The sequence below is a fragment of the Podospora pseudopauciseta genome, chromosome 1, assembly GCF_035222475.1.
Source record: "Podospora pseudopauciseta strain CBS 411.78 chromosome 1, whole genome shotgun sequence".
In the NCBI taxonomy this organism is placed as follows: domain Eukaryota; kingdom Fungi; phylum Ascomycota; class Sordariomycetes; order Sordariales; family Podosporaceae; genus Podospora; species Podospora pseudopauciseta.
This window is the reverse complement of record NC_085892.1, coordinates 1,858,957-1,884,858: the sequence shown is the minus strand read 5'-3', so window position 1 is coordinate 1,884,858 and position 25,902 is coordinate 1,858,957. Positions and strand designations below refer to the sequence as shown.

Below are 25,902 nucleotides of genomic sequence, written 5' to 3'. Positions count from 1 at the left end.
AGCGTGGCCGAGCTTGTGAGAACAACACGGTACGCGTTGTCGTCGACCATCTCTGCGGCGGAGCGGACAATGCAAGTCCCAATGACGGCTTTGCTGAAGTTGGTGAGGCCGTTGGAGGCAAAGCGGTAGCAGAAAAAGAAGGCGTCGAGGCGGTTGAGACCGCCGAGCTCGTCGAAGGTGACCTCGCTGTTGGGTTTGTTAGTGAGAAGGCCCTCTCTCTCGTTGGAACTGTGCTTACTAGATTCTTTCAGTCTGGGCCGAGCCAGAGGCGGCACCAAAGAGCTTGTTCAGTAGAGTACCGGCAAGACTGCCCAGGCCCTCCATGACCTTGCCGTCAGCGAGCTTGGAGATGAGGTCTTTGGCAAAGGCTCCAATGTCGGAGCTCTTTCCAGTGAAGACATCGATCGAAGTCCGGCGGCTGATCACATAGCTGATCTTGAGCAGTTTGCTATCGGTTCCATTGGACCTATAGCCGTTCATTCCGCGGTGTCAGTACTTGGTCGTTTGAGTGCAAGGAGTGGTTGGTAAAGGCTTACTCCACCTTGCTTAGGAAGTTCTCGAGCTTCTCTTGGGCCCATTGTGATGCAACCTCAACAGCCTCCTCCTCTTGTTGGAGAGTGTTTCGGTCAGCAGTCTCAACGGCGCTCCGGGCACCCTCGATGATACCAGCCATGATAAAGATTGATTAAGCGGGAGGTCAGGTGAAAAACTTGATTGTTCAGGAAGTTGTGGATTTGGTTGTGGTTGTCCACAGCGCTGAAGATGCATGTGGAGGCCCCTTTTATACCTTCTCGACGGCCGCGGTTAGAATAGACCTAGTGAACGTCGCGATGTGCTCGTTGCTTTCCAGTGCCCGGAGTATCTGATCCGACCATTCGGGCTTCATTTCCGCGTGCACATCCAGAACATCATCGTCGGAGCTATTTCTGACATGTGTGGGAATATCACCTGCAGTTTTTGGCCGATCAGCTAACAATTTCTCCTCTACGCGCTGGCACTAACGATATCTTTCTCAATCAGTCGCAATACCCCTGACAAGGTCGTAAGAATGTTTGTTGTGGCGACCTGAGGAGGCATTTCAGCTGAGCTCGGGGACCGGCAAGGTGTCAAGGTAGCGTTGTCACGGTGGCGACCTTACCATTTCAGGTGACACGAAAGCAATATTGCTGTATATTGCGAATCTGGATCCTGCGTGCCTGCAATTGAGAACACCAACGTGATGATCGGTCGACACGAGACAGCACATCGAGAAAAGTTGAGTGACAGAGCTCACCGAGGAGAACTTTTGCCACGGACTTCTTCCAACTCGCTCTCCGTCACATTCAGATTCGGTCGCTTTTGTCAGCATACGTTCAGCGCTACGCACATCTAGTCATCGACCCAATTCGCAATGGGCTTTTTTGACAGCATCAGGAAGGCCTTCGACAATGTCGCGGAAGCAGCAGCGCGAGCAGCACAGAGAATTGCCGAGGAGGCTGAGAGATTACAGCGTGAGCTTCGAGAGAAGGCAGAAAGACTCGTCCAAGAAACTGCCAAAGATATTTTGAAGACCGTTACCAGCACCGCCGACAGCATGGTCGACGACCTCGAGAAGCTTCTTCCTAGCTTTGACGACAAGCTACAACAGGTCATTGATGAGATCACCGACCTTGCATCCGCTGCAGCAGAAGAAGGGGTGGATATCACGGATGCCATGAATGCCGCCGTGGAGACCGCTGTCCAGAAGGTGGAAAAGGCCAAGACAGATGCTATCAATGCTGTTCATGCCTTCATTCGCGAAGCGAAGAACAAATTGTTCGACTTGCTGCTGCGAATACTGCCGAGCTTTGCTCGCCCTCTTCTTGATGGCTTGAAGGAAAAGACCGACTATCTGGTTGACAATCTCCTTTTGGTCGGGAGCAGACTTATCGACAAAGGCATATCCTCAGTTCTGCAAACCATCAAAGTCTTTGTGAAAGACCTTGTCAAGAAGGCGGGCGAGGTTCTCGGACCTATCTGGAAGTTTGTCAAGAAGCTCTGGAAGTTGATCTTTGGAGAAGAGCCTGAGCAGTGTGAAATTGCTCTCCAGTGGTTTCAAGAAAAGATGGAGCATACTGAGATGCAACTTTTGTAAGAATCACCTAACCCTAAGATCCTCAATTAGTACCCCGGATGGTGTTGGACTGACGGTGTTTGCCCCATTCTCTCAGGCACAACCCCAACGGCCGCCCCATCAAAGCCTTGATCAGAAAGCAGCGCTTTTTCGAGCTTCTACCGCGACAAGAAGACTCGTGGAAAGATCATGTTCTGGAGTTCTTAGCTTGCAATGGCAGCGCACCAGCGTGGCGTGATTGTGGTCAGCGCATCCAGCGAGAACTGTCTCGAGCACATCCAAAACCCGGCACCATGATTCAACTGATTTGGGACAATGAGTACAAAGATGAACTCGGGGGTCATCAGCGCGTTCAACTCAGTGTCCTGTATTTTTGCTGGCGCACTGAGGAGTTTCGAAGCGTCTCTGCCGGGTTTCTCGGCATTTTGGCAATGGTGAGTGCAGTGGATACACACTCGGTCAAGATGCATCAACCGCAGTTACCGATGGGCCACCGGATTGTTAGGCCATTGCCATTAAAGATGGACGCGGCGACAGCACAAGAGATTTACGATGAGCTTGCACCTCTGATGAGGTCTCGTCTACAGGTTTCCCGTCATGATTCGGAGAGGTTTCAAGGGCCCAAGAAAGTTTTGTCTCGCCAATTGATGAGTAGGGGGGATGACGGTGTCTGGAGGCCAGTTGGAGCTAGGTAGTTCACGAAAACAGTCATCTTGCGTCTAAAAAGGGCATCATTGGCGTACCGATCACTTTTGGAATGGCACAATGTGTCATGATGCTGTACATGCCTGCACGGGCATATGGCAATACATTGGCGACTATGTGAGTTTAGATGCCAGATACCGTTGATGGGTTTCAGCTGTGCAGTTGCATGGTGACAAGATGCAGACCCGACATAAATCGTGTCATCTGATGCAGGGGAGTATTTCAAGTTCCTTGGCCAAGTCTTTGCCGCCACCACAAGCTTGCTATTTGGTTCGAGAACAGATGATAGGCAATATTTGTGTCAAAAGGGGTAGCCGAATTCAATATCTCATTGTTCCTGTCTGGTCAAAGATTAGAACATCACATTCAATGGACATGGGTGATTTGGCTGCCGTCACAGTCCATGGTGTTCTTTTTGAAAGTGATGACCAAAAGGCAGCACTTTGTATCTAATACGTACCAGGTACTTGATAACGCATCGAGTGTTGAATGCCATCCACATCAAAGCGTGCCCAGGATATGACATTTTAACTTGACCACCTACCTGTATCTATCTAGGTAGCCTGTAGGTACCTGATGTACCCCTTGAACCCCTCGTCTCTCTCTTGGTTGTTAACCTCTTCATGATCTACCATTCCGCATCCCTACATCCGAGATGATCGACGACTCAGATTCCCTGTTATTTCGGACGAACCCCTCCGCATAGATGGGTCTGGACCCGTCTGCGCGGCAAGGTTTTCAATAGATGAGCTACATCGTTCTATTTAGGTCCTTGCTCCGTGATACAGCTTCTGTGAATCAATAGTGGTCGGCTGAATACCTACCTTGGGCTCGTAAGTTCAGCTGTGTTGGAGAACGCCATAGTCAGTCTTCACGGAACGTCCGGTTTGTGCACCAAACTACGTAGATGTTGATGCCTATAAAGACAATACATGTTCTCTTCTTTTATGTCTTTGCTGATATGCTCTATCTCGATCACACATCTGTCACTCACTTCTTGCCGCTCATCTTTCCACACTCCCGTTACCAAAACACCACCTCAATGGCCGCCATCTCAATGGACGCCAGATCGGACCCTGAAGATTGGTGGGGCTACCACTCATACTCACATGAAATCCTTGCAGATCATGGAGACGGTGAGGGAGTTGTCATATACGTCCTCGAGAGCCACGTCTTGCTCAAGACCCTCGACGGTGAATTCACCAAGGTACGCAGACATACACACACGCTTGTAGCTGGATATTCTGCCAGATGAGCTGACAGAGTCTTTTCAGCCTTATTTCAAGGGCATCGGGAGGGTAGATGTCACTTTGACTGGAATCAATGACAAGCAGGTGAAGGTGGACGACGAGGAGGTGAAGGTGGACGACAGGAAGGTGAAGGCAGACGGCAAGTTCAAGGTGGACGGCAGTGCGAAAGCTGGCGACCTGACAAAAGCCAACGACAAGACGAAGGTCGACGACAAGACAAAAGTTGACGACAATTCGACGGGGCCGACGCAGTCGAAGTCCGGAGTTCTCATCGACAAGAAGTCAGACGATTTCCATGGCAACGTTGTGCTCAGCATCATCGCGAAGACAGCGCCAAAATCTCTCATTTACGTGGTAGAACGAGGGACCACTGCGGAACATTTGAAACAGGCGTTGGAGGCTGTGATCAAGCATCACCGAGATAAATACCGGGGATTGCCTGCACTCGTCAACTGTTCCTTTGGTGTAGGAGCAACGGTCAAGACAGCTGCCACAGAGACTATCGCCACTTGCTACCAGGCAATCAGCACGATGTTGGACGCCGGAATGCTGATTGTTGCCGCAGTTGGAAATGAGCGAGGGATGACAGAGATAACTAAAGACTTGCGGGCTCGAGTGGCGACATATGCGGAGTGGATAGCCTCTGGAGCCCCGAAGACTAACCAGGGGGTGAAGGATATAGATCAGAAGGCAAAGGAAACAGGTCAAGAGGGGAAGGATGCAGTCAGACTCCGGAGGAAATAGGTAGCACATTGAACAAGCTTCAAGGTCTACATTTTCCTGCCCTGCATCCCGGTGTTTTGATGGTTGGGGGGTACGACAAGAACTACAACTGCCGCAACTTTTATTACGGCGCAGGTAAAGCTCCTCCATTGTTTCCTCACTTTCCAAGACCTATGTTGCAAATCTAACATACTTTTTTCTCCTAGGCATCGATGTTTATGCACCTGCAGTCGATGTTCCAATTCCGATGCTGAAGGGCGTGAAATCAGGAGGAAAGACACTTTGCAAGGGAACTTCTCAAGGTAAGTGCCCTGCGACCATTGATACCTTATATCTGCACCAATCAGAAATCTGTTAACTCCGATATAAGCTACCCCTCTGGTCACCGGATGCATCGCATCATTTCTCTCGACACTGTCGAAAGAGGAACGTGCGATGCTCCAAACCAATTCGGCTGCTCTCAAACAAAGGATTATAGGCATGGCCGTTCCCATTGAGCAGGCGACGTCAGATAGCAGTAACAATCCCGAGTACGCTTCCACTGGGTACCGCGCCTTCAAGAGCCGGCCCAATATTCTTCCTGTTAAGAAAGGTACCCAACAGGTCCCAGAGGAGCCTACAGTGCGGGTGTCAGCAGGAGATGTCTTTGGAATGAACGAACCAAAGAAGGTTCCTCTGGGAAAGTAGGCAAAAGAATCTAATACACCGTGATAATCGCAGGTGTCGCTCGTCGTCTTCAGCTCTTCAGCAACATCATCGGTATACACATGCGTACAATACTTGGAGCGGTGCTCAACAACGAAGGAGACAGTATTTTGTGTCATCTTACTTTCTTTACTTTAGACAACAAGATTTCATTCTTTGTGCCCACTTTGTAAGACGCAAACAAGAACGCTTTTGCCTACCTAGGTACCTTGCGGTCACAATATACCTATACTGCTGTGCCTTGCAAGAGGGAGTTTTGATGGCTGTGCGTTGTTCTTTACATTGAATCATTTATTTGCCGCCAGTTGAGTGCAACTTTAGCCCTCACATTGTTTTGGAACTTTGTGAAATTACTGCCTTAGATTTCTGTACATTTTGTATCTTCTATATTTTAACTGGGGGGGCTCCAAGAAGACAGGGAAAATGTGATAAAGTTGGTGATGTAAGGTAATCGGACGAACCTACTTAAGAGGAGAACTGAACAAAATGCCATGTAGGTATCTAAGGTGTGGGCAGGGCAAGACCCTTGGAGCAACCAACCTGTCAGCCCTGCAACTCGGAGCAACTATCTATCCTCTCACATTAACAAACATTATCTTAAAAAGATAAAGCAAACAACATTTAGATCCTTCCATTTCTTACTTATTTAGTTCTTGTGTATTCAACTGGCCAATAGGACTATTTTCTCCGTGAGAGAAAAAGAGTGTATCAGTCCAAAAAAAGCATGGGGCACAAAAACTCCCGCTTGGAAGAGACGGTGTGCCGTCCTAAAAGGACGTCCTTGCCCGCGGAGCCAAGGCAAGGGGTATATCAACCTTCACAATGTGCCCTCGTACGTACCTAGTCTCACTGCTCCGATTCCACCACCTCAATGGTCATGATGTTCAGGGCCTCGGGCCTAGCCATGTTGCCAACGTAGATACATGTAGAGGTAGGTAGATTAATTCCTTCATACCACTTCGCCGATTTTGATTGTACCAACTATGACTATCAAAAATACTACCAGGTCTATCAGCTAGTCCAGCTTATGTGACCTTGGTTAAACCTGAAACCATAACCCACGCCTTTAATAGATATCCTTTAACTACCTGAAAGCGCTCTCTTGCCACCCTTCTTCGACGAGGCATTTTATCTCAACATTGAAAACCTCTCGTCATTATCCGATCCTTCCCGTCACATTCAAGTGAGAATGATCAGATATTACAATCCGCCGTCGGCTTAATCGGATAATCCCACAACCCACTCAGCGCGCAATCCGACGCAGTCGACCAATACCAATAGTTGTTCGTATACTTCGCCTGGCAGCGCTTCCTGATATCCGCCCGTCGCTGACCATCCGGCCTGAAAAGAGGCGCAACAATACTAGAGACCTCGCTCAAGATCGGGGCATAGTTCCAAGCAGCATACTTGGGATACTGGGGCACAACCTTTGTCTTCCACGCAGTGTAGATCTCATCAGCAGATGCCCGGACCGCGTTCCAGGCCTCGTTCTTGTTGGCAATGTCCTCCTTGTCGAGCAGCTTCTTATCACCAAATGTATGCCAGGCTCTGCCAATGGGGCTCTTGACAGAGAGCCCGATGGCGTTGTCTTCGTCGTGCATGTACTTGGCGCATAGGTCAGCCGCGCCAACGCTGTCGTGGAGCTTGCGTCTCGGGGTGCGCATGTGACCGGCTGCGAAGGAGTCTTGGAGGAAGTGATCTCCGAAGGCGTTCATCGCGTAGGCAAGCTGGAGGTTTCCACCGGCGGCGACCTGCAGGGCGACGGAGTGGCAGGCGTTGTAGGCTGTGCGGGCGTCGGCGCCGAAGTGATCCCAGTTGATCTTGGCCAAACCAAGGTAGCTAGGGCACTCATCGGGACGGGTTATGGTGTAGAGCTGTAGCTGGACGTTGACGTCTGGGATGTTGGGGTATACAGTCGATGGGTCCTGTCCCTTGTCCAGTGCGGCTTGGACCATATCAACCTCAGTCGAGAGCGTGTTAAGGATTTTTTGCGCCTCGGTTGGGTTACGGGTGGTGTCCATGGCGAGCCAGTACCACGCCCGCAGGAAACGCTGGCGTTGGTCCTGTAAATCCCTGCCATCACTGATGGGGTTGACAGTGCCGTAGAAGTCACCAGCCAGCCCGTTGATCTGGCCATATGTCACCTCCAGCCCGTTCGGGAGGGTGAAAGGCTTATACTTCGCAACATAGGACTGTCCGTCATCCCAAGCCAAGGTAAGCGAGTCACCCAGGTAGCTATGCTCGGCATACTCGAAGCTGCCGTCTGAAATAGAAAGTCAGTCGAGATCTCGAAGCCTCTCAATCAGTTCAGGTAAGACTTACCCTTGTGCGGGTGTGCGGCGCGCTCCTGCTTCCATTTGACATAGTCAATCTTGGAAGCGGCCTCAATCTCCTCCTCAGAGATAGGAATGGCCACGAGCTGGGAGTAGTCGTTGTGGCCATGGTCTGGCTGAAGCTTCTCCAACTCAGCTTCGATGTTGGGTGGGGCGTTGGGGTCGTTCTCGTGGTCGTAGTCCCACCCAGTGGGCTCGTGACCGAGAGTCTCCACGCTCCTGATTGCGCTGTTAGCTCTGCTGTCGACATCATTCATGATCGAGATAACCCACAGCTCTTGCACTTCGGTCGTCATGGTGCCGATGCTTATATTGTAGGTGAAAGAGGTCTTGTTGACTATGATGAGTAGTGAAAGGCACAGATAGTTTCTTTGCGCTGGTTCTGCTGTGCTTGCTTTGATGAGAGAAGAAAGCGGATGGTGCTCCCTTATATGCTATTTAGTGGAATAGGTAGCATGGAATCATCCTGGAGATAAAACCTGTAGGCATCATTCCAAAGTTCACCGCCATCTGCCCTCGTGGAGGACGCAGAAACACGCCATGCAAACTGGTCTTCGACAACCTTACCGCTGTGTGATTGAAACACAGTTGAGCTACAGAAAGGCTAGGTGACTAGTCAGCCATTACGTCGAGCAATGTGATCAGTAAAGGAATACCTACATATCATTGTGGCTGGCTGGATTGTGATATTGGACACCGAGTACAGTGCCTGCAATATACTAGCACATCTGAACATACTCGGACCTACCAGAGCTCATTGCGATATCTCGTGGCTGACTAGATAGCTTCATTTCTCTCCCAAACCTTGCTTCTATTGCATCGAGCATGTTGTGGCTGTTTGTTCGACACCCATCTGAGTGCTCGGATTGTGACTCGGATCCCAACTACCCCTCTCCTACTGTCTGGAGGCAGCACGGGGTGCATCCCGGTTTCTCAAAAGGGCAATTGAGATGCCCTCTCCAATGAAGCCTCATTCCAAACATGGTAAGATCACGGCCCTGTAGGGCTGCGGCTTAGCTGAGCGGAGTGTCTGGTCCGGCCTATCTTTCTCGTGCATAATGTTCTAGAACCTCGCCACTGAGCCAATGTTGAAGACAACGCATTGGCAGATTCTACATGCTTGCTAGTGCTTGACCAATAATTATCTCTATGGCGTTGCATGAGGTTTCTATAGGCGTCAATGCTTGTTTCAGCTGCTGTCAAGCACCGCACTAGTACCCATTCAGGGGTTGTGTTACACACCTGTGTCTCGCTCACTATGCAACTCAAGACTTATCGATTTTTCGGACTCTTCTGCGTGGGACTCTCTGGACAGAGCACACCGCCTATGTGAAGTCAACTGGTCAACCCTGATGAACTTGTGACGGTGAACTTCTGGACCAACCTTTGCTGTTATAAAGCCGGTCCTAACATCTATCATCAACTTCTCCATTGCGTTACCATCAGCCAGATTCTCTAGTCTGAAGTTTGCGGCCAAGTCATACTTCATTCCCCCCTTCAACATACCTCATTATCAACTCAACCTGGATCTCCTACCCCCAAACTGGTGTGGCACGTTCCCAACACCAAACATGGCTACCACAACCTCGCAACCCTCCACCAAGGAGATCATTATCGGAGAAGTCATCGAAGCCCTTGGTGAACACGCCCTTGACACTGTCTCCCCTTCTGACAAAGTCCCTTCCCTGCCCAAAGAAGATACCTCTCACGACGATAACTTCTTCCCCCACTGCATAACCCAGCAGCCCATCCCCAAGCCCTTCCGCGGACCCGGTGCACCCCACAACATCATGGTCGGTCTGGAGAAGGAGTGCCCTAGATGGGCCCCTGGGTCAGTCATCAGATGGTACGCCCCAACCCTCTCATCCCTCCCTCAGAACCCCGTACTAAACCCCCCCTCTCAGGGTCGCCCTAACCGAAGGCTTCAAAACCCCCACCGACGCCACCTATGCAGCAACCCACCTCAACCTCGCCTGCCAGAAATGGAACGATCTCTCCATCGGCGTCACCTTCGAATGGGTCAAAGACACCAAAGACGCCACCTTTGCCCTCTGCCACGGCGGCGACAGCGGCGGCACCCTCGCCTCCGCCTTCTTCCCCAACGCCAACGACTTGAACATGATGCTGGTCTACAACCCGGCCTTCTCCATGCCCCGGTGGAAGGCAAACCTGTGGAAGATCTTCACCCACGAGCTCGGGCATGTTTTGGGTCTGAGGCATGAGTTTGCGTTGGATGTGAACCCGGAGACGGGGACGGTGTTTGAGGCGGCGGCGTCGGTGCAGTTGGGGCCGAGGAATGAGAAGTCGGTTATGAACTATTCGAGGACGCCGCCTGAGATTCAGACGAGTGATGTTGAGTCGACGAGGGCGTTTTATGCGTTGAGGGAGGGGGAGGGAGGGGCGCCTGCGATGGTGGGGTTGACGGAGGTGGTGGATTATGTGCCCATGTAGATTTGATATGGGCAGGTGTCTGGAGAGCAAACGGGGAAGTCTCAATCTTCCAATACCTACGGCGGGGTAAAGGGCTGTGAAGTTTTAGGATAGTTTGAAATATTACCTAAGATCGATCGTACCTACGTGTTGTGCTGACCTGGGTGGCCCGCGCTTTCATCTGTCTATCTAGCTTGCGTCCCTTTGCTCGCTTCAGCCAGTATTATTCTCTGTCAGTTTGATCGCCTCACTTCTTCAATACGCCATAAACCAATATCGTCGTCTCAAGAATACCCCTGAAATGCGGAATTCACCACCAACTCCCGTTGCCAATGTACAACGCCGAACCGTTCCGAGTCAACTAGCCACTCTAGTGTTCCAAACATCTTGATATCGTTCAAGTGATACAAGTACAAAAAGGGGGCCGGAATCCATTCCCATCAATCTTAAAGGCCGTTGATCCCTAATCTGAAATATCATCAAACAGGCTTCCCTTTCTTTTTCCCACCCACCAACCCGAAATCATGCATCTTCTCCCTACACCCTGGCACTGAGTGCCATACTCACCCCAAGCACAGCCAAACCCGACACCCCAAAAACAGAACCCTACTGCCGCCCCTTCCCCCTCAAACCCTTCATCACCCCCCCTCACATCCAATCCATCCCCCTCTTCTGCACCACCCTCCCCAAATGCCTCCTCACCCTCCCCGACATCGTCCTCTTCTGCAACGACATCCTCACCCCGCCCGGCCGACAGACAAAAACCGTCACAGTCACCTCCATCACCTACGCCCCCACCACCGTATTCACAGACACAACCATTACCAGCGAGACGTGCTCCGTCACCACCGACGTTGGTGGGGTGAATGGTTTACTGCCAAGGGAGACAGGTGTCATCAACGCTGTTGCGGCGGCCATACCGCCAATCTGGTTCGACGGGCTGGGTCTAGAGGACATCACCAAAGTGTGTCGGTGTGTTGCGCCCGTGCCGGCGACTGCCAGGACGGTTACGGCCACCGCGACTAGCACGAGTAATGTTGCGGTATGTGAACATCCACCATCGCTGCTGTTCTAAAATAAATGATTGTCGGATGCTAATGGCCAATGATGAATATTTTTCAGGTTACTCGCTACACCGAGACATTCACCCAGTGCGAGACCACCTGCCTTGCCAACGGTCAACTATGTGACATACGCCCGGCACCAAACAGCTGTTGTGGAGGTTGCTCGCGGAACGTTGCTAGCACTACTGGAACCTGTGTTTTGGGATAGGACGGTTACTGGCGATGGGGCAGTTTTGCAAAAATTATCGGGGAGAGAAGAAAAGAAAGGGGTTGTAATATCATGGGACCCCCCAATTCTAAAACAAGTGACCAGGAAAATGTAGAGAGCTTTTTGCAGTCACCTCATCCACTTCCTCGCCTGATTAACTCCCCAACAAGGTGACTCTGGCAATCCCTGACCTGCTTCACTCCCAGTCTGGACCCTATTCATTCTCGGCAAGTCCAGCATATCCAAATCCACCACCCCCGGCCCAGCCCATAACTCCGTTTCCCCTGTCTCACCAGCTTCCACCTCTCTATCTCTGTCAGTCCTAGTGACTACCGTCTTTTGGGTAACACTCAATGGATAAAGCTTATCCCCCTCCTCCCTCAACCTCCTACTTTCAATATCCCTTGTATCAGCCATCTTTTCACTCTCAACCGCCTCAACCTTCCCCCCACCATCACTATCATTCCCCCCCAACTTCCCCTCCTCCAGACCATCCCTCCTCCACCGTCCCCTCACCTTGTGATACAGCGCCGGCATAGCAGGCATACAAGCACAAACAATACTCAAATTCGCCTCCAACGCCCCCAGCAACGCCGCTATCCCAGCGTATTCCGTAAAGTTAGTAGCCATCCACTCCTCCATATTATTGTAAACCAGCCTCGTAATCGAAACCCCACAGATTCTGGTTGTTCAGTCAGCAATCATCCCAACTGTTCAAAAGCTGAAAAAGAGAAAGAAAATCGCTTTCACCAACGTCAACCAAAAACAACAATTCCCCCCCTTCCCGACAAAAAAAAGGAAACTTACACAATCCCAAAGCTAAAAACCCCCCAAATCCCCCACTTCCTCCTCCTCCTCATACTCCTCAACCCCAAAATCACACCCCCTGGCAGCAGCAAAATCAAGCAATCCAATATCGCCCCCACCCCCGTCTGCGCCACATAAAAGTTGCTCGTCTCAATGCACACGAAGTCCGGGTTCGAGAGTTTATCCCAGTTTGCGCTAAACGGGCGGCAACCAGCCAACGAGACAATCACAAAGGCGATCCCGTAGCAGGTCGTGAGGAAGAGGAGGACGTAATCGCAAATGACAAACCAGTAGTAGGCCGAGAAGACTGTCAAAAAGTAGGACAGGAGGGAGATTTTGACTAGGGTTACTGATAATGAGCCGCAGACGCCGATGGTGATGAATTGCTGAGAGAGTGGGGTTAGATAGTGTTTACGGGGGAAAGGGGGGTTGCTAGAATAATGAGGTGGGGTTGGGAAAGGGGGGGGGTTGTCTTGGCGGGATGCATGGGATGTGGGTAGGGTTGGTTGACTTGCTTTGGTGGAGAAGAGGAGTTCTTCTGGCGTTACGGTAGAGGAGACTTGGCCTACGCCGCCGTGGGTGACGGTGAAGTTTTCCGAGACGACGAGGCCGAAGGTGAAGAGCTAGGTTGTGTGGTCAGTCAGGAAGTTGTGGGGGGGTGAGAAAAGGGGCAAAAGAACCCACCCATGATGCTATGATGGAGTACTCTGACAGTCCCATCTTGGTGCCGCGCAGGGACTGCGAGTAGAACCTCAATGCCACTGCCGTGAAGGACAGGAGTAATCCGACGCTGTTCACCGCTAGAACCGCGGTAGGGAACACCATCCGGACATTGTAGGGGGCCATTGTGTCGAGCGGCTCCGCACTGCGGCAGGAGTGGTGGCCGTTTAGACAGTAAGCTGGCAATATCAAAAGATGAACTAATGTTGGTGACTCTGTCTAGACAATTACCCCCCTAGTGCATGAAGGCGATGCACACCAGTCAGCTTGCCATGAGGGAGTCGAAATGAAATTTCCGCGACAGCCGATTCAGGGCCGAGATATTGAGGGACACCGACGGTTATCTGAAATGGTCCCCCACCGATAAGCGTCGGGGAGCCTCAGCTCATCGGCGGATTTTGAGGCTGACTTTTCGGTCGGGTTTCCTGCACATTGGTGCCACGGGCTGACGACAATGATTCCGTGGTACCTTATCGTGAACCTGTGCCGCATCCACACTGAACCCCGGAAGGCTCGAAAAAGGAACAATGCTACCCGCACAACGTGCTGGGACGGGCCTATCCAGCTGTCTAGGTCCTGCGTAGGACTTTCGAATGCGATTCTGCAACCAATGTGGCCCGTATGGCGGAGGTGGTCGGACAAGAACGGTGATAGCAATGTTGGTCAGACAATAGATCCTGTGGTCCCAGAAATGGAGAAGGTTGGTGATTGTGCAGTTGAAGTTTAACAGTATGAGGTATGCTGTGGCACAACTCCTTCTCATCTATGTTGCATGGTTCTGCGTTCTCCCTTGCCATTGGTTCTGATGGCCAGTCGATATAGTGGTGTAAAATGGTCACGGCTGGGGCTCTGTAGATCTCTGACCAATGCAGGGGCGTATCCACGGTACCTTTGCATGTACTACCACCGGAGCTATCATAGCTACGGGATCTTCGGGAGCGGCACGACAACCTAGATCCTATGCTGCATATGCAGGCTTATGCTCCCACTCGGATGCATTTTCGGCCACTTCAAGATCGTCTCGGTAAACGCTTTGTTCAAAGGCAACCACTTGTGCGATGTGACTGGTGTTATAGTCATTGGTAGGGCACTTAATCAGTACATACGCCGCAGCCCTCCGCGCGGTCCTTTTGCCGATATTCTGCATGTGCCGTGTTGTGATGGAAGATCTCGTGATACTGGACTGCGACGAAATTATGACTGCTAGCAATTGCGCGGCTTGGTGAAGATGGTCAGTGTATAAAGCCGTGTTTGACGGATACGTCGGAGTCCCGTTCAAATCCTTGGTTGGTGGCTGCCAAACTCGACCATTAGATCCACCTCGTCTGTTCAGATTCTTACGTGTAGGATGGCGAGCGAAACCGCAGACGACGAAGCGTACATCCTAGGGAGGAGCTTTTCGGCCAATGCCCGGTCAGTGCGAATATCAAAGACGCCTTGTCTCGCCTTGGCCTTCAGGGGTTGGTCAATCCAAGTCTGACCTTCTTATGTTCTAGGTTGAACTTGCAATACTTTCTTTGGAAGGACGGTGGATTTACTCTCCATCCAAACATCCCGGCTGATGGCGACGGTCTACAGGTAGCGGAGATAGGAGTGGGTACCGGGTACGGTTTGATCTATAGTTCCCCTTCCTGTCAGCCATGTAGGCGAGATGCATGTCGCTTACACCATATATGTGCCTGCAGGATCTGGCTCGTGGACCTGGCGCGATATCTCCCGGCTTCGGCAAGGATCGACGGCTTCGATATCGACTTAACGCAATGTCCACCCAAGGAATGGCTACCACCCAACGTCTCGGTTCATAACCTCGACTACTTAGCACCGTTGCCAGACCACTTACTTGGGAAGTATAACATTGTCCATATTCAACTTTTTCATCTAGCCGTTCACAACAACGATACCGCTCCGATAATCCAAAATCTTATCAAGCTGTTAAGTATACATCCCGACTTTTCTGCTTGGGAGGTCCGGCTCTAATGTATCGATGTGTGCTAATACCTTGTGCTTATCGTAGAGCCCGGCGGATGGATCTCGTAGGGAGAGATTGACTACAGCAGATGGAAGATCATTCGGACTAAGGAGGGAAAGGAAATCATAGACAGCCTGACCCCGTTGCTAGAGATAATAGGTACACTAGGTGGAACAAAACCAAACTGGATAACTGATAAGTAAGTCTCTCCCTGTCCACACCCTAGACACCAAAGAAGTACTTACAGTTGCTAGTTGGCTAATTAGACTTCCTGAATTCTTCGAGCAAAATGGCTTAGTAAATATTAGACTTAATAATCGTCCGTTTCCTTTAGAGTTATTACTATTTCAGCTCGACACTACCTTAATAGCTTCGGAAGAAGTAAGCTATAAAGCTTTGGATCAGATAGAAGGGAACCTAGGTAGCCGCTGCAAAGAACTAATTACCTAAGTGTTTCGGAACCGGCAGAATTTAGCGTACAATGTCGGACGGCTCACTGTTATTGGACAAAGACCTGGTAGCTGAAACTGTGAAATAGAGTGGGTGTGTTTAAAGAGCATTTATTCTAACTATGTAGCAATGATTTATTTCAGCTAAAGTGGCCTGTTTACCTCTTCGATCAGTGTGTGCGCTATCCACTTGGGTCGGCGAATGAAGGGCGAGTAACCAATGTCTACTTTAATAACATTATCAATCTTATACGGGCCACTGGCTTTTGCCGATTCGATAAGGTACTATACCGCAGCAACGGTAGTCGGTCTATCGCCCGTCGTAAGAATGTAAGTCGTCGGGACATGGCGCTAAGCGGCATGAGTGGTAGTACTCCAGAAAGCCCCCAGGCTCTGCGGGCGTAGTTCTTTTACCAGCTCAGCGACGGTCTCGTCGTCAAGATCTTAATAAAACATACCCTTGATATCCTTAGGCTTAACCGTAACGATTCCTTCATCAAGACTAGTAATCATCTCGGGGATCATATTGTCTCGCGTGCCTTTAGGCGAGTGTTAGAAACCTTCCGGAACAAAAAAGGCTGTAATGTAAATGAGTCTGATCACGCCTCCCTTCAGCCCTTTGGACATGCAAGTATCCTTGTCCAGCCCCTCCAATGCTATGCCGCCAGTTATTCCGCTGAAGCTGTGTATGACCATAATGATATCCTCCTGCTTCACGAGCTCCGAAACAGTCTGATAGATTGTCTCTACATCCTTGGACCAGTCGGGTGTGGGTGGTGTGGACCCTGAAGAAGGCAACGCAGGAGCAACGGCCTTGTAGCTGGCCTTTTCGAGCTCGGTAATGACACGCTGCCAGCAGCTCGGACTGTGCCACGCACCGTGAAGGAGGACGAAAACAGGCTTGGCCATTTTGGAGGAATGTGGTGAGAGGATGCGGATTGCAGAAGGGCGGATTGCAAGGGCGGCGCGGAGGATGAAGCGAGAAGAGAACTGGTGTTCTCTATCAATACTGCTTCAGCAGCAGATCCAGCATTGTCAGACTCAAGGCGATAAGGATGCGCGAAACATCTGGACCTTGGGCGGTTGGTAAAGTCGTGAAGGGCACAGGAGGACAATATTGACATCGTTCCTGTGCTTTTCCCGACGTAGAGTGATTGATCCCCAGGCATGTCCATAACTCCGAGCCACTCGTGAGTATTCATCAGACACTGATCGTTGGATCAAGATCAGAGGATGGATAATTGACATAGAAACAATGTGACCCTCGTGGTTTTAACTGGTCAAAGTAAATAGCAAGGCTCTACTTGGGAGGTGAGTCGTCAGTGCCCAGATGTATCTCGATTATTTTGTCGAGACCATCGGAAATCCTGAGCCTCCCATACCACCCAGGCCTCACTGGTCTTGAACGTTTTCTCGAGAGCCTAAATCCCATCCACTTGGGTTCATCACTGCTCCACATCGGATTGTCGGAATTGACTATTCATCCGGAATCAACCTCATGCCACGGAGTGTCTTCGCTCCAGTAATAGTATTGTATCGGAGCCACAATCGTTCATGCCATGACGTGCATGTATCTCGTACATTCCGAAAGCTTGTGATACGGAGAATTTTCCAAGCTCTCCGGTGGCAAAGACTCCGGAGAGAAGGCCGGATAACCACACAATGGACCAAATTGAATTTCAACTCTGTCCGGAAAATTGCCCGTCTCACGCCAACATGACGTGCCCATCTGGGTTGCTGGTTGATGGTGATTCATGGTCACTGGGTTGGATAGGCTTGTTCATGACCATGTGGGGAAGTGCTTGTTTCGTTGACCGGGTTTGTCTTTGCGCCAGTAGATCCAGAAGAAGGTTATTTTCCATGGGCTTTTCGCTTGCTCCGATGGGTCTGCAAAGTACGACACCCACGGATGTGCTTCCCAAGCTACAGACACACCCCAAACGTGATTTGTGATGCGAGAATTCTGCTTCGTGGTTTGCTTCCAGGATTCCCATGTATGCGCTAAGTCTATCAGACTCGAATGAGAGTTGTTGCTTGCTGTATTCCCCCAGGAGTACAACAAGGTCTGACGTAAGTCTCCTCGCCCCATGGCCATATTTGTCAAGTGGGCTTGGGTGTGCAGGGAATTCAAAAACACCTCTCACGGGCTCGCTGACAAAGGATAATAGATGGGTAAAATCAAGTATTGAGGCAAGGCCCGCGCTCTCGAGTGGTGGCCTCACGGACTTGGCACAGTACATGCTGTTACACACGTAAAATACTTGCTGGTCGGTGAAAAGCAGTCTTCGTTTAGACGGGCACCCTTCTTGAAACGTCCAGGCCCTTGTAGCCCATTTCGACTTTCCCAGGAGTGGCAGAAGATGGGACAAAACCTAAGTAAGAACAACGTGACCAATGACCACCCGCTTTTGGGGCTGGCGGGCTTTGCTGCCAACGCCAGGAAGTCCCTCGGCAGCGCTCTCTCTGGAGATAGAGATAAAGGTGAGATTGGCACACGTGTATATGGCGTCCATCTTGGTGATCTGCTCATTCTTTTCCTGTGGGTTTTCCTAATCAATCCACTTCTTGACGTCAGGTTGAGGAACGCAGGACGATAAGTCAAAGCGATATCAGAATGTCGGAACGGCACTCACATATTTACGCAGCATAACGGCATCCGTCAGGTGCAGGGACCACGCATCGTGCCCGGGAGTCTATCATCCGTAGCCCGGGAATTGGCTGCTCATGTTGGGCCGACATCTCAAGCCATGGTTCTGCTGGCAATATCCCATCCAAGTTGCAACAAGGTCCCAGCTAACTACATTCGGTAGGATGCGTCGTGCGCCAAACTCCTTCTTCTCCGTTCTGTCCTCGACAAGGGGACGTTGGAAAGCGGGAGGATCTGGTTCGAACAGTGCATCCCACCCTCCGGTAGGATCTTCTTCGAAGCCGCTGATGAGGATATTGCCCTTGGACCATAAATATGAAGCATTCGCCAAGTTGAAATTAGCAGTGTTGAAGGCTTGGTAAGACGTGACGGCAACAATGTAGGTTTTTCCACCATACTCTGGCATGATGGTTGCCAATATTGCGACACACTTGGCATGTGGATTTGCTCCATATGCTGCCGTTCATCTGAGGGTCAAGAAACATTTTCCTACTCCCATGTGTAGCCGATATCTGTCCACCTCTCTCGCAGCCAATCTCTGGGCGAGAACAGACTTTGAGACTTTACTCCATGCAATCGACCTGCAGCGCCCGCACAATCTCGCCGTGCTTGGGCCTGGGCGTTCATGGTCCTCTGAGATGTGCCCATTATCCTTGGCTATTTTCCCCGCAAGTCGCCGTCTTGTTGCATTTCTCAGTTGCATTGCGGTTGCCACGGGTGAGTTGTCAGGCGATTTCAGGCAAGGCAAGCTGTGTATTGTGTCGGTGAGGAATTAACCAGGTTTTAGCAGCGTCAAAAAGAAAACCGTCAAAAGAACGTGGACGGAATAAAAGTCAGAACCACAGGTCAGTTCCATGAGCACAGGACAGAATTTGGCAACACGGTGCATGACATAGGGGAGCCACCGAACGTTCTGCAGTGTCCCGTGTGTAAGGGGGGCATTGACTTGCTTGCTCTCGCCACAGTGCGACAATACTATTGTTGCACCCCTTAAGCTTTGTTCGGCCACCAGCAGAGATGTCTCAGAACAAAACAAATATTTCTGTTGTGTTCTAGACTCTTAAGATTCTATTTAACCACGTCGAGGTTACCTGAAGTGAAACGTCTTTTATTTCTGGCATCAGCCTTCATTTTACGTGAACATTTTGCATCGAAGCAAGGATTACTTTGGCAACACATCAAGACCCTCTACTTGGTCAAGACAACACATCAAAAAATGGCTTCCACACCTGTGCCCGATACCGGCCGCATCCTGGCCGTCCTCAAGCGAGGCAACGGTTTCATGGAGGGAGATGGTATCAGGGTTTGGCAACCCCGTCAAAGACTTCCCCGTCTGGCGCTTCACCATTCTCCTCAAGCGAGGAAATCAAATCCACCCTGTGGACTCCGACACTGTTGTAAAGTGCGGCGTGATTCTCGAATCAACTGCCCGCATTTTCAAGGGTGATCGGAGGCTTTCCTCCTTCTTCGACTTCATCAAAGCCAAAAACGTTGAAGTCCAACCCAACAACCACATGCAGCTTAAATCCAAATACTGCACCAACCCGGAAACACTGAATAAGGCCATCAGGGACATCTTTGACGCTGCTTGGCACCTGAGTGGTAATCCGTTTGGCAACCTTCAACGGATGGTCTTTCCTGGGCCACACTCAGGCTCCGATCTCCACCTCCACCTGTGGTATTCTCCCTGGGGTCAAGGTCCCGTGTACATTGGTCCCTGTGCTCGGCATTCCCACTCACTTTGCTGTCCTCAACATCTGGCGATCACCACAGGGCGATCATGAGCTCCTTGTTCGTAGAGTCCCTGGTGGTCCCAAAAGTGGCGGCGCAAGGCTGGCTCCCTTCTTCACTACCAATGTCTCCGCCCTTGATGCCTCGCCTCTGGCGGCTTTGAAGCGTATAGCAGGTGAGGATATCTCCAGATGGTTATTTGATGACAACACCTTCTTCGCATCCCAGGTTAAGATTTGCTGTACTCAGGTTCATGGCCCCGAATACGGGAGTGCCCGAGAGGGCACTGTCGAGTTTTCGAGGCGCTACATCTTTGATGTGGTCCTTCCCAAGCACAGACATGTCCATGAGCTTGGGTGCGATGTAAGCGAGTTAATCTGGCTGAATTTCCAGGAGCTCGGGAGGGAGCTGTTTGCTAACAGCTTTAGTCCGGAGAATGGCTTGGTGATTCTTGACTTTTTGTTGAGGTACCATATTCTTCATAATCGGATTGAGTGGGGGTTTCTGGATGAAATTGTCGCGAGGATGAGATATGATTCTTCTGCTGCTCAGTACTAGCTGTGTCATGGCCATCTCATCATCACCTAAAATCTCCGGAAAAAAAAAAAAAAAAAAAAAAAGAGCAGTTACCCTTCATAGGTACTAATTGGGCTGGCTTTCAGGATAATTAGCCGTTTGCATAAGATTCCATCTAAGACGAAAAGGCCAAAAACAGGTACCAGGTAGGCATACTTAGCGTGCTTTCATTTAATACACTTTTTATCATTTTACACTTCAAGACTTCAAGACTAACACAATGCATATTTTTGTGACCTGAAAAAGCTATGTCCTTTTACCTAGTTCATTCATCTCATCCATCATCTCATCCACTATTTCATCCGACCATTTCTCCCCCGCAAGGCCTTCCTTGCTCCCCCCGCAATCCCTTAGTTGACAGCTCAAGCACCAATGCAAACAAAGTAATCCAACCAAATCTCACAACTCGGTCCAACCTCGGTGTTCCAGGCCTGAATCTGCGCTTCCGTAATCCCATATCTCTGCGACAACTCCCAGCAGTTGTCACCCGATCGTACATAATGCCAGGCAAAGCAGTTGCATACTGCCCCGGGCTGAACAGGTGAAGGACGAGAAGGTGATGGTGTGCAGCTTGTGACAGGCAGTGCGGTGGTAGACAAGGGTGGTTGAGTTGGGATGACGGTGGTGGCAGGGTCACAAGGAGCGGTAAGGAAGGAAGTCACGGTTTGAGTGACGGTGACTGTGCCGTTTGCCTGTCGTGGGATGTTCCAGGCGGAGGTGCCGACTGCGAAGGCAGTGGCTGCGGTGAGAAGCTTGATGAAGTGCATGGTGGGTGAGTGTTGGATGGGAGAATGTCGCTGGTGGATGATGAGGAGGGGACGTCAAAGACTTTGGGGATGATGAGCCTCCGTTTTATACCTGTTCTTTACTTCATGATTATGTAGCCAGCCCCATCTCCTAGTGTGCGTTCTTTTCACATGCATCTAGCCTCAAGAATCACCAGCCTCATGTCTCCAAACAGTGCATAATCTTACTCATCGACGTGGATTACGTTGGACAGACTATTGACAATGGGACTATCGCTTCCAGCTTGGCACGTCATCATATCGACAGATTCGTTTATGCCAATGTCAACATATGCGTGAGAGTTGCATGGAAGTTGGTGTCAATGTGTACTGCTGAATACACCGTTCCTGCATGAAGCCCCCAGCTTGCCCTGCCATCTGTCAGCATGTGTGGGGACATCAGTCATCTAATAGTTCGTCAGCTTCAGCTTGTTGGAATGGAGCCCCATATCCAGATCAAGAAGTTGAGATGAGGTGGAGCGGAAAAACCAGGATATCTGTCGGGTGTTGTCGGCCGTCCATTCACGTGTGGGGGTAGAGCCGCATGTAAAGTAAGTCTGTATTGTTCCAAAAACACTTCCTTGTTCGTCGGCAGGTGTTCCTTTGTAGAAACAAACACTGTTCATTATTACTCACAGAGTACGGAGACCACGCTCCTGTTTCCTTCCAGCACACTATCTAGTTAAACACCTCCATCATAAAATGATATTCGATCTTACTCCCATCCGTCCTTCCCCTCGCACTCAACAAGCGACACCTATCAGCCAAGATCTCCCCAACAATCGGTGTCCCACAAAAGAAAACCCCGACCTTGAACTCCTCGTCCTCCCACTTTTCCTTGTCTTTCCTTACGAGTTCAGCCTTGTACCCCTTCATCTCCTCATAATGCCTATCCAAAATCCTGATAAAGTCTGGTCTGCCGAAGTGTGTTGCGTTCAGCAGTCCGGTCAACGGGCTGGCTGGGTGCTCAGGAGTACGATGCATTTCCAGCAACCAGCGGTATACATGCGTGGCGATGTTGTTCCTTTTCTGAGTGACGTGGGTGTGGATTCTAATGTCGAGATGCGGGCCGTGCTCCTCCTTATGGTGCTGAGCGTGCCATTGCTGGGAGCGAGAAACCCGGTTTAGGAGATCGGATAGCCAGAGGAGGTTGTTCTTGTCTCTGACACTCCAATGGAAGTCAACGCGGCGATAGTCTGATGGATGGTTGTCCGTCTCGTTGCCTCCCTTGGTGAGCGTCTCCCGGTGGTTGGCGTCTTCTATAGGGGCTCCAGCAGAGACCTTCTCCCTGTCCCTGACAGACGAATCCTGCAAGCCATCCTCCCCAGGGCCGATGAGGTGGGAGCCATGGGATGTTGATCTTCCACCTGCAGTGATTGGAGCATCCAGACCCGGGCCATTGTGAGCTTTGTCGTCTTTCTCTTGCAAGTCCGTAAGGATACCGCTGAAGGGGGTGACACCAATACCGGCACCAACAACAATGGTGTGGCTGAAGTCGTAAAAGCGCTGTGCTGGTGCCCCAAATGGGCCGTTGATGCCAATCTGAATCTGTGCTATGCCATCTTTTCCAGCCAGGTCACGGAGTCTGCGTGTCCAGTTCCCGTCGGTTTTGATATGAAGCTGCATTTCATTACCGATACATGTGGATACTGTGAAAGGATGCCACTGAAAGAAGCTCAGGGCCGGGACCTGCAAGAAGACATACTGTCCAGCATTGTATTTCCAAATTCTTTCACTTGGAATCTTGGCTCTGATCGCGACGGTTTCGCTGTCTAGAACCTGAAGAGCAGCGCTGATTTTGTGAAAACCAACCAGTAGCCGCACAATTCTTTCTGTAAGAACCAAGAGCGTGGGGAAGGCAAGCCAGTACCCAAACATGGGCCACTGAAGTAGCCCTGCGGTGCCGTGGGCCATCAATAACCCAATAATGGGATACATCAGAAGATGGCCCATTTGGAAGACTTCATAGTTCCACTTTCTGACTGGAGGAGTACTCAGCAGTGAAAGAAGATAAAACAAGCCCAAAGCAGTAAGACCAGTGAACCCAGGCAAGGACCTGACGTAGTTAATATACGGCCGTGGCACAGCATCTGGTCCCAGCAAGATAGCCACGGCATCTTCGTTTTCCTTCCTGCTGCCCCAAACAAAAGAGCCTCCCAGGTGTCCAATTGCATGAAGACTTGCGAGCACAAGAGCCACACACGAAATCCTGATGTGGAACTCTTGGGACAAATCCCAGTTGATGAACCTTGAGATGTAGTACGACCGTCGAAGAAATGTCGAGAAATACCGCGACATGCTGAGAATCAGAAAGAAGAAGGTCGGATAAAGAGCACCAGCGCAAGTCTTGGCCAGCACCACGCCCCAACCAAAACCGCGTGTGTAGTACTCTCCAGTGAGGTACTTGACAAACTGCCAAACCCCAAAAGCAAGCTGCATAGCCACTACCAGCCCAATAAAGGCGATTTCTGGCCCATGAACAGCCCAGTAAGACTTCGCTCGTCTCCAGATGCCCATCTTGCGCATGTAGTCCTTTTGCTCGCTGTCATTCGCCTGGTCCTGTTTCATGCTGGGAATCTTCCAGCTCTTGACCGTTTCGGCGAACTCGGCGCGCGGGATCCGGTTTTTGTCTGACTTGATAATGGCGCGGAGGAATGCATGACGGTCCAAGTCCTCTCGACTGTCATGGTGAAGATGGTGTGGAAGTGCCTTGGGAGCAATCTCCTCATGGACCTTATCCAGCTTCTGCTCGACTTCGCTGTAGTCAATTAACCCGTCATTGTTGTGGTCGAGGTCGTCGAGAAAAGAGTTGATCTCGTCGTCCGTCAAGTACTTGACGTCATCCCATGGTGCGACGTTGGAAGCCATCAAGGCTTGTTGATTCGTGTATGGTTCGTGGTGGAATTGGCTTGAGGAAGAAGATGAGAAGCTGAGAGAAATGAGAAAGAAAAAAAGCCATGTTCGCCATGATAATAATCAAGTAACGAATGAGCGTGTCAGTCGTGGCAGTGAGACGCGCCGAGACGGCATACGTACGCCAAGTCTCACTGCCAGCTCGCCAAGCTGCTGGGTGATGATATTCAGGAGGATCCAAGAAAGGCCCAGCAACTTGGCTGGCGAGAGACCAATCAGGTTCGCATCTTATCGTAGGTCGCCGAGCCAAAAGATAAGGAGCTTCGCGGAGCTGAGAAATCTGAGGGCGGTCCAGACTTGATTATGCTCAGCATTGCATTCTGGCACAGTAGCTCACCGCAGTTGCAGTGCTCACATGGGTGCTTGAATTCCAGCCTCAAAGTGTTGTCAACCATGGCACGCGCTATCGCAGGCACGTGACTACGCGTCCTAGCCTTAAACCACATCAGCCATTCATCAACATCAACAAGACCTACAAAATCGATGGAGGCAGAGCTTGTGAAGTTACGAAAGGAAGTTGAGGATGCTAAGCGTCGGGCAGAGGTGGCTGAGCGCCGGGCAGAGGAGGCCCAACGCAAGGTCCGCAACACCACACTTGTCGAGTACCTAAAATATTGGCACCAGCATCTCTGTACCACGTTCGAAGTACAGCGGGATCCCAGGCTTACTACAGCCGGCCCTGCTTCGGCCCCTCATGGCAAGCTTTGTCCTACCTATCTCCGACACTGGGACGACTTTGACACGCTACAACGCCGCACCCTCGACAGCTTATTCACCCTCTACCCGGCCGATCAAAAAGCCTTCCCGAGCCCGCACGCCACCCGAACACAGGGCCAGGAGATGTCGCGTGGCAAGATCGGAGATCACCTGGTGCTCGACCACTTTGTGGGCAACTTCGTTGAGACGCCCGTACGACCCATCTTCGCCCGGCTGATGAAGTAAGCACGACCGCACCCGGGACGAGTTCGGCATCCTCAGTCAAGTTATGTTTCAAAATCGCGATACCACTCTCCCCGACGACAACGTCAGACAGGTCGGCCCCCCTGGTCCCGATCTGGTTACACCACCGCCTGTAATCTTCAACCCTAGGGTCCAGCCGGATCCAGTCTGCTGATACCACCCAGTGTCAGCCGAAATGCCTACCAACCTCTACCACATTGAATATAATAGTAGAGGCAGCGATTTTCTATGTCTCAACGTAGGAGCTGTTTCTGGCCCCAGTTAAAGACAGACCGTCGCTGCCTACACAGGCACAATGAAAAGGCCGTTTCTGGCTTTACGTATGACTGGCGATAAGGTACTGGATCATATTGGGAACAATACAAATCCTCGGTGATCCCAGATGCACCCAGATGCAGGAATGGAGAAGACTTGCCTGAGTCGGCACAGCATTTCAAGTGTGTTTGCACCAGCTGTTTGTAAGACTGCCTTATTCTGGTTCTGTTGAACAGCAATGGAAATCGTACCACACAAAGCTGTCCAGCTTAACCGAGGCATTCCAGAGTTCGACTGATTCCAACATGGTCACATCCCATCATGCCAGAGCAGAGACGTCCAAAATGGAATTTTCACAAGATATTTACTTTCGACTTCTATATACCACAGCCAGCCCCTAATCTGGACCAGATCAAAACGAAGGAGGAGAAGGTAAATACAAATGTCCAATCTCCCCAGCGGGCGTTTGTACAATGACCGTTGGTCCAAGTTCAGTACCAAGAGGAGAAAGAAAGAAAAAAGGCAGATATGTATAAGAGACTCTGCCGGGAGAAGAAAACCGAAATGTCACTTTTCCAAA

The 25,902-nt window shown here is 50.7% G+C and overlaps 6 protein-coding genes across 6 annotated transcripts; 3 read left to right on the top strand and 3 right to left on the bottom strand.

Moving 5' to 3' along the window:
- Positions 1-3,839: 3,839 nt before the first annotated feature.
- Positions 3,840-4,791, top strand: QC763_0006140 (uncharacterized protein; the record flags this gene model as incomplete). The annotated part of the gene is made up of 2 exons (XM_062905129.1): positions 3,840-4,004; positions 4,072-4,791. The coding sequence occupies 2 exons, from the start codon at positions 3,840-3,842 to the stop codon at positions 4,789-4,791; spliced, it is 885 nt and encodes a 294-aa protein (XP_062769986.1).
- Positions 4,792-6,623: 1,832 nt separating this feature from the next.
- Positions 6,624-8,104, bottom strand: QC763_0006130 (uncharacterized protein; the record flags this gene model as incomplete). The annotated part of the gene is made up of 3 exons (XM_062905128.1): positions 6,624-7,738; positions 7,798-8,027; positions 8,082-8,104. The coding sequence occupies 3 exons, from the start codon at positions 8,102-8,104 to the stop codon at positions 6,669-6,671; spliced, it is 1,323 nt and encodes a 440-aa protein (XP_062769985.1). The 3' UTR covers positions 6,624-6,668.
- A 1,275-nt stretch (positions 8,105-9,379) lies between these two features.
- On the top strand, positions 9,380-10,259 carry QC763_0006120 (uncharacterized protein; the record flags this gene model as incomplete). The annotated part of the gene is made up of 2 exons (XM_062905127.1): positions 9,380-9,654; positions 9,713-10,259. The coding sequence occupies 2 exons, from the start codon at positions 9,380-9,382 to the stop codon at positions 10,257-10,259; spliced, it is 822 nt and encodes a 273-aa protein (XP_062769984.1).
- A 1,380-nt stretch (positions 10,260-11,639) lies between these two features.
- QC763_0006110 (uncharacterized protein) lies at positions 11,640-13,163 on the bottom strand (the record flags this gene model as incomplete). Its single annotated transcript, XM_062905126.1, has 4 exons — positions 11,640-12,192; positions 12,318-12,703; positions 12,833-12,940; positions 13,002-13,163. The coding sequence occupies 4 exons, from the start codon at positions 13,161-13,163 to the stop codon at positions 11,640-11,642; spliced, it is 1,209 nt and encodes a 402-aa protein (XP_062769983.1).
- An 8,709-nt stretch (positions 13,164-21,872) lies between these two features.
- Positions 21,873-24,062, bottom strand: QC763_105020 (uncharacterized protein; the record flags this gene model as incomplete). Its single annotated transcript, XM_062907072.1, has 1 exon — positions 21,873-24,062. The coding sequence occupies one exon, from the start codon at positions 24,060-24,062 to the stop codon at positions 21,873-21,875; it is 2,190 nt and encodes a 729-aa protein (XP_062769982.1).
- A 528-nt stretch (positions 24,063-24,590) lies between these two features.
- On the top strand, positions 24,591-25,049 carry QC763_105015 (uncharacterized protein; the record flags this gene model as incomplete). Its single annotated transcript, XM_062907071.1, has 1 exon — positions 24,591-25,049. One exon carries the CDS (start codon positions 24,591-24,593, stop codon positions 25,047-25,049), a length of 459 nt encoding a protein of 152 aa, XP_062769981.1.
- Between the last annotated feature and the right edge of the window lie 853 nt (positions 25,050-25,902).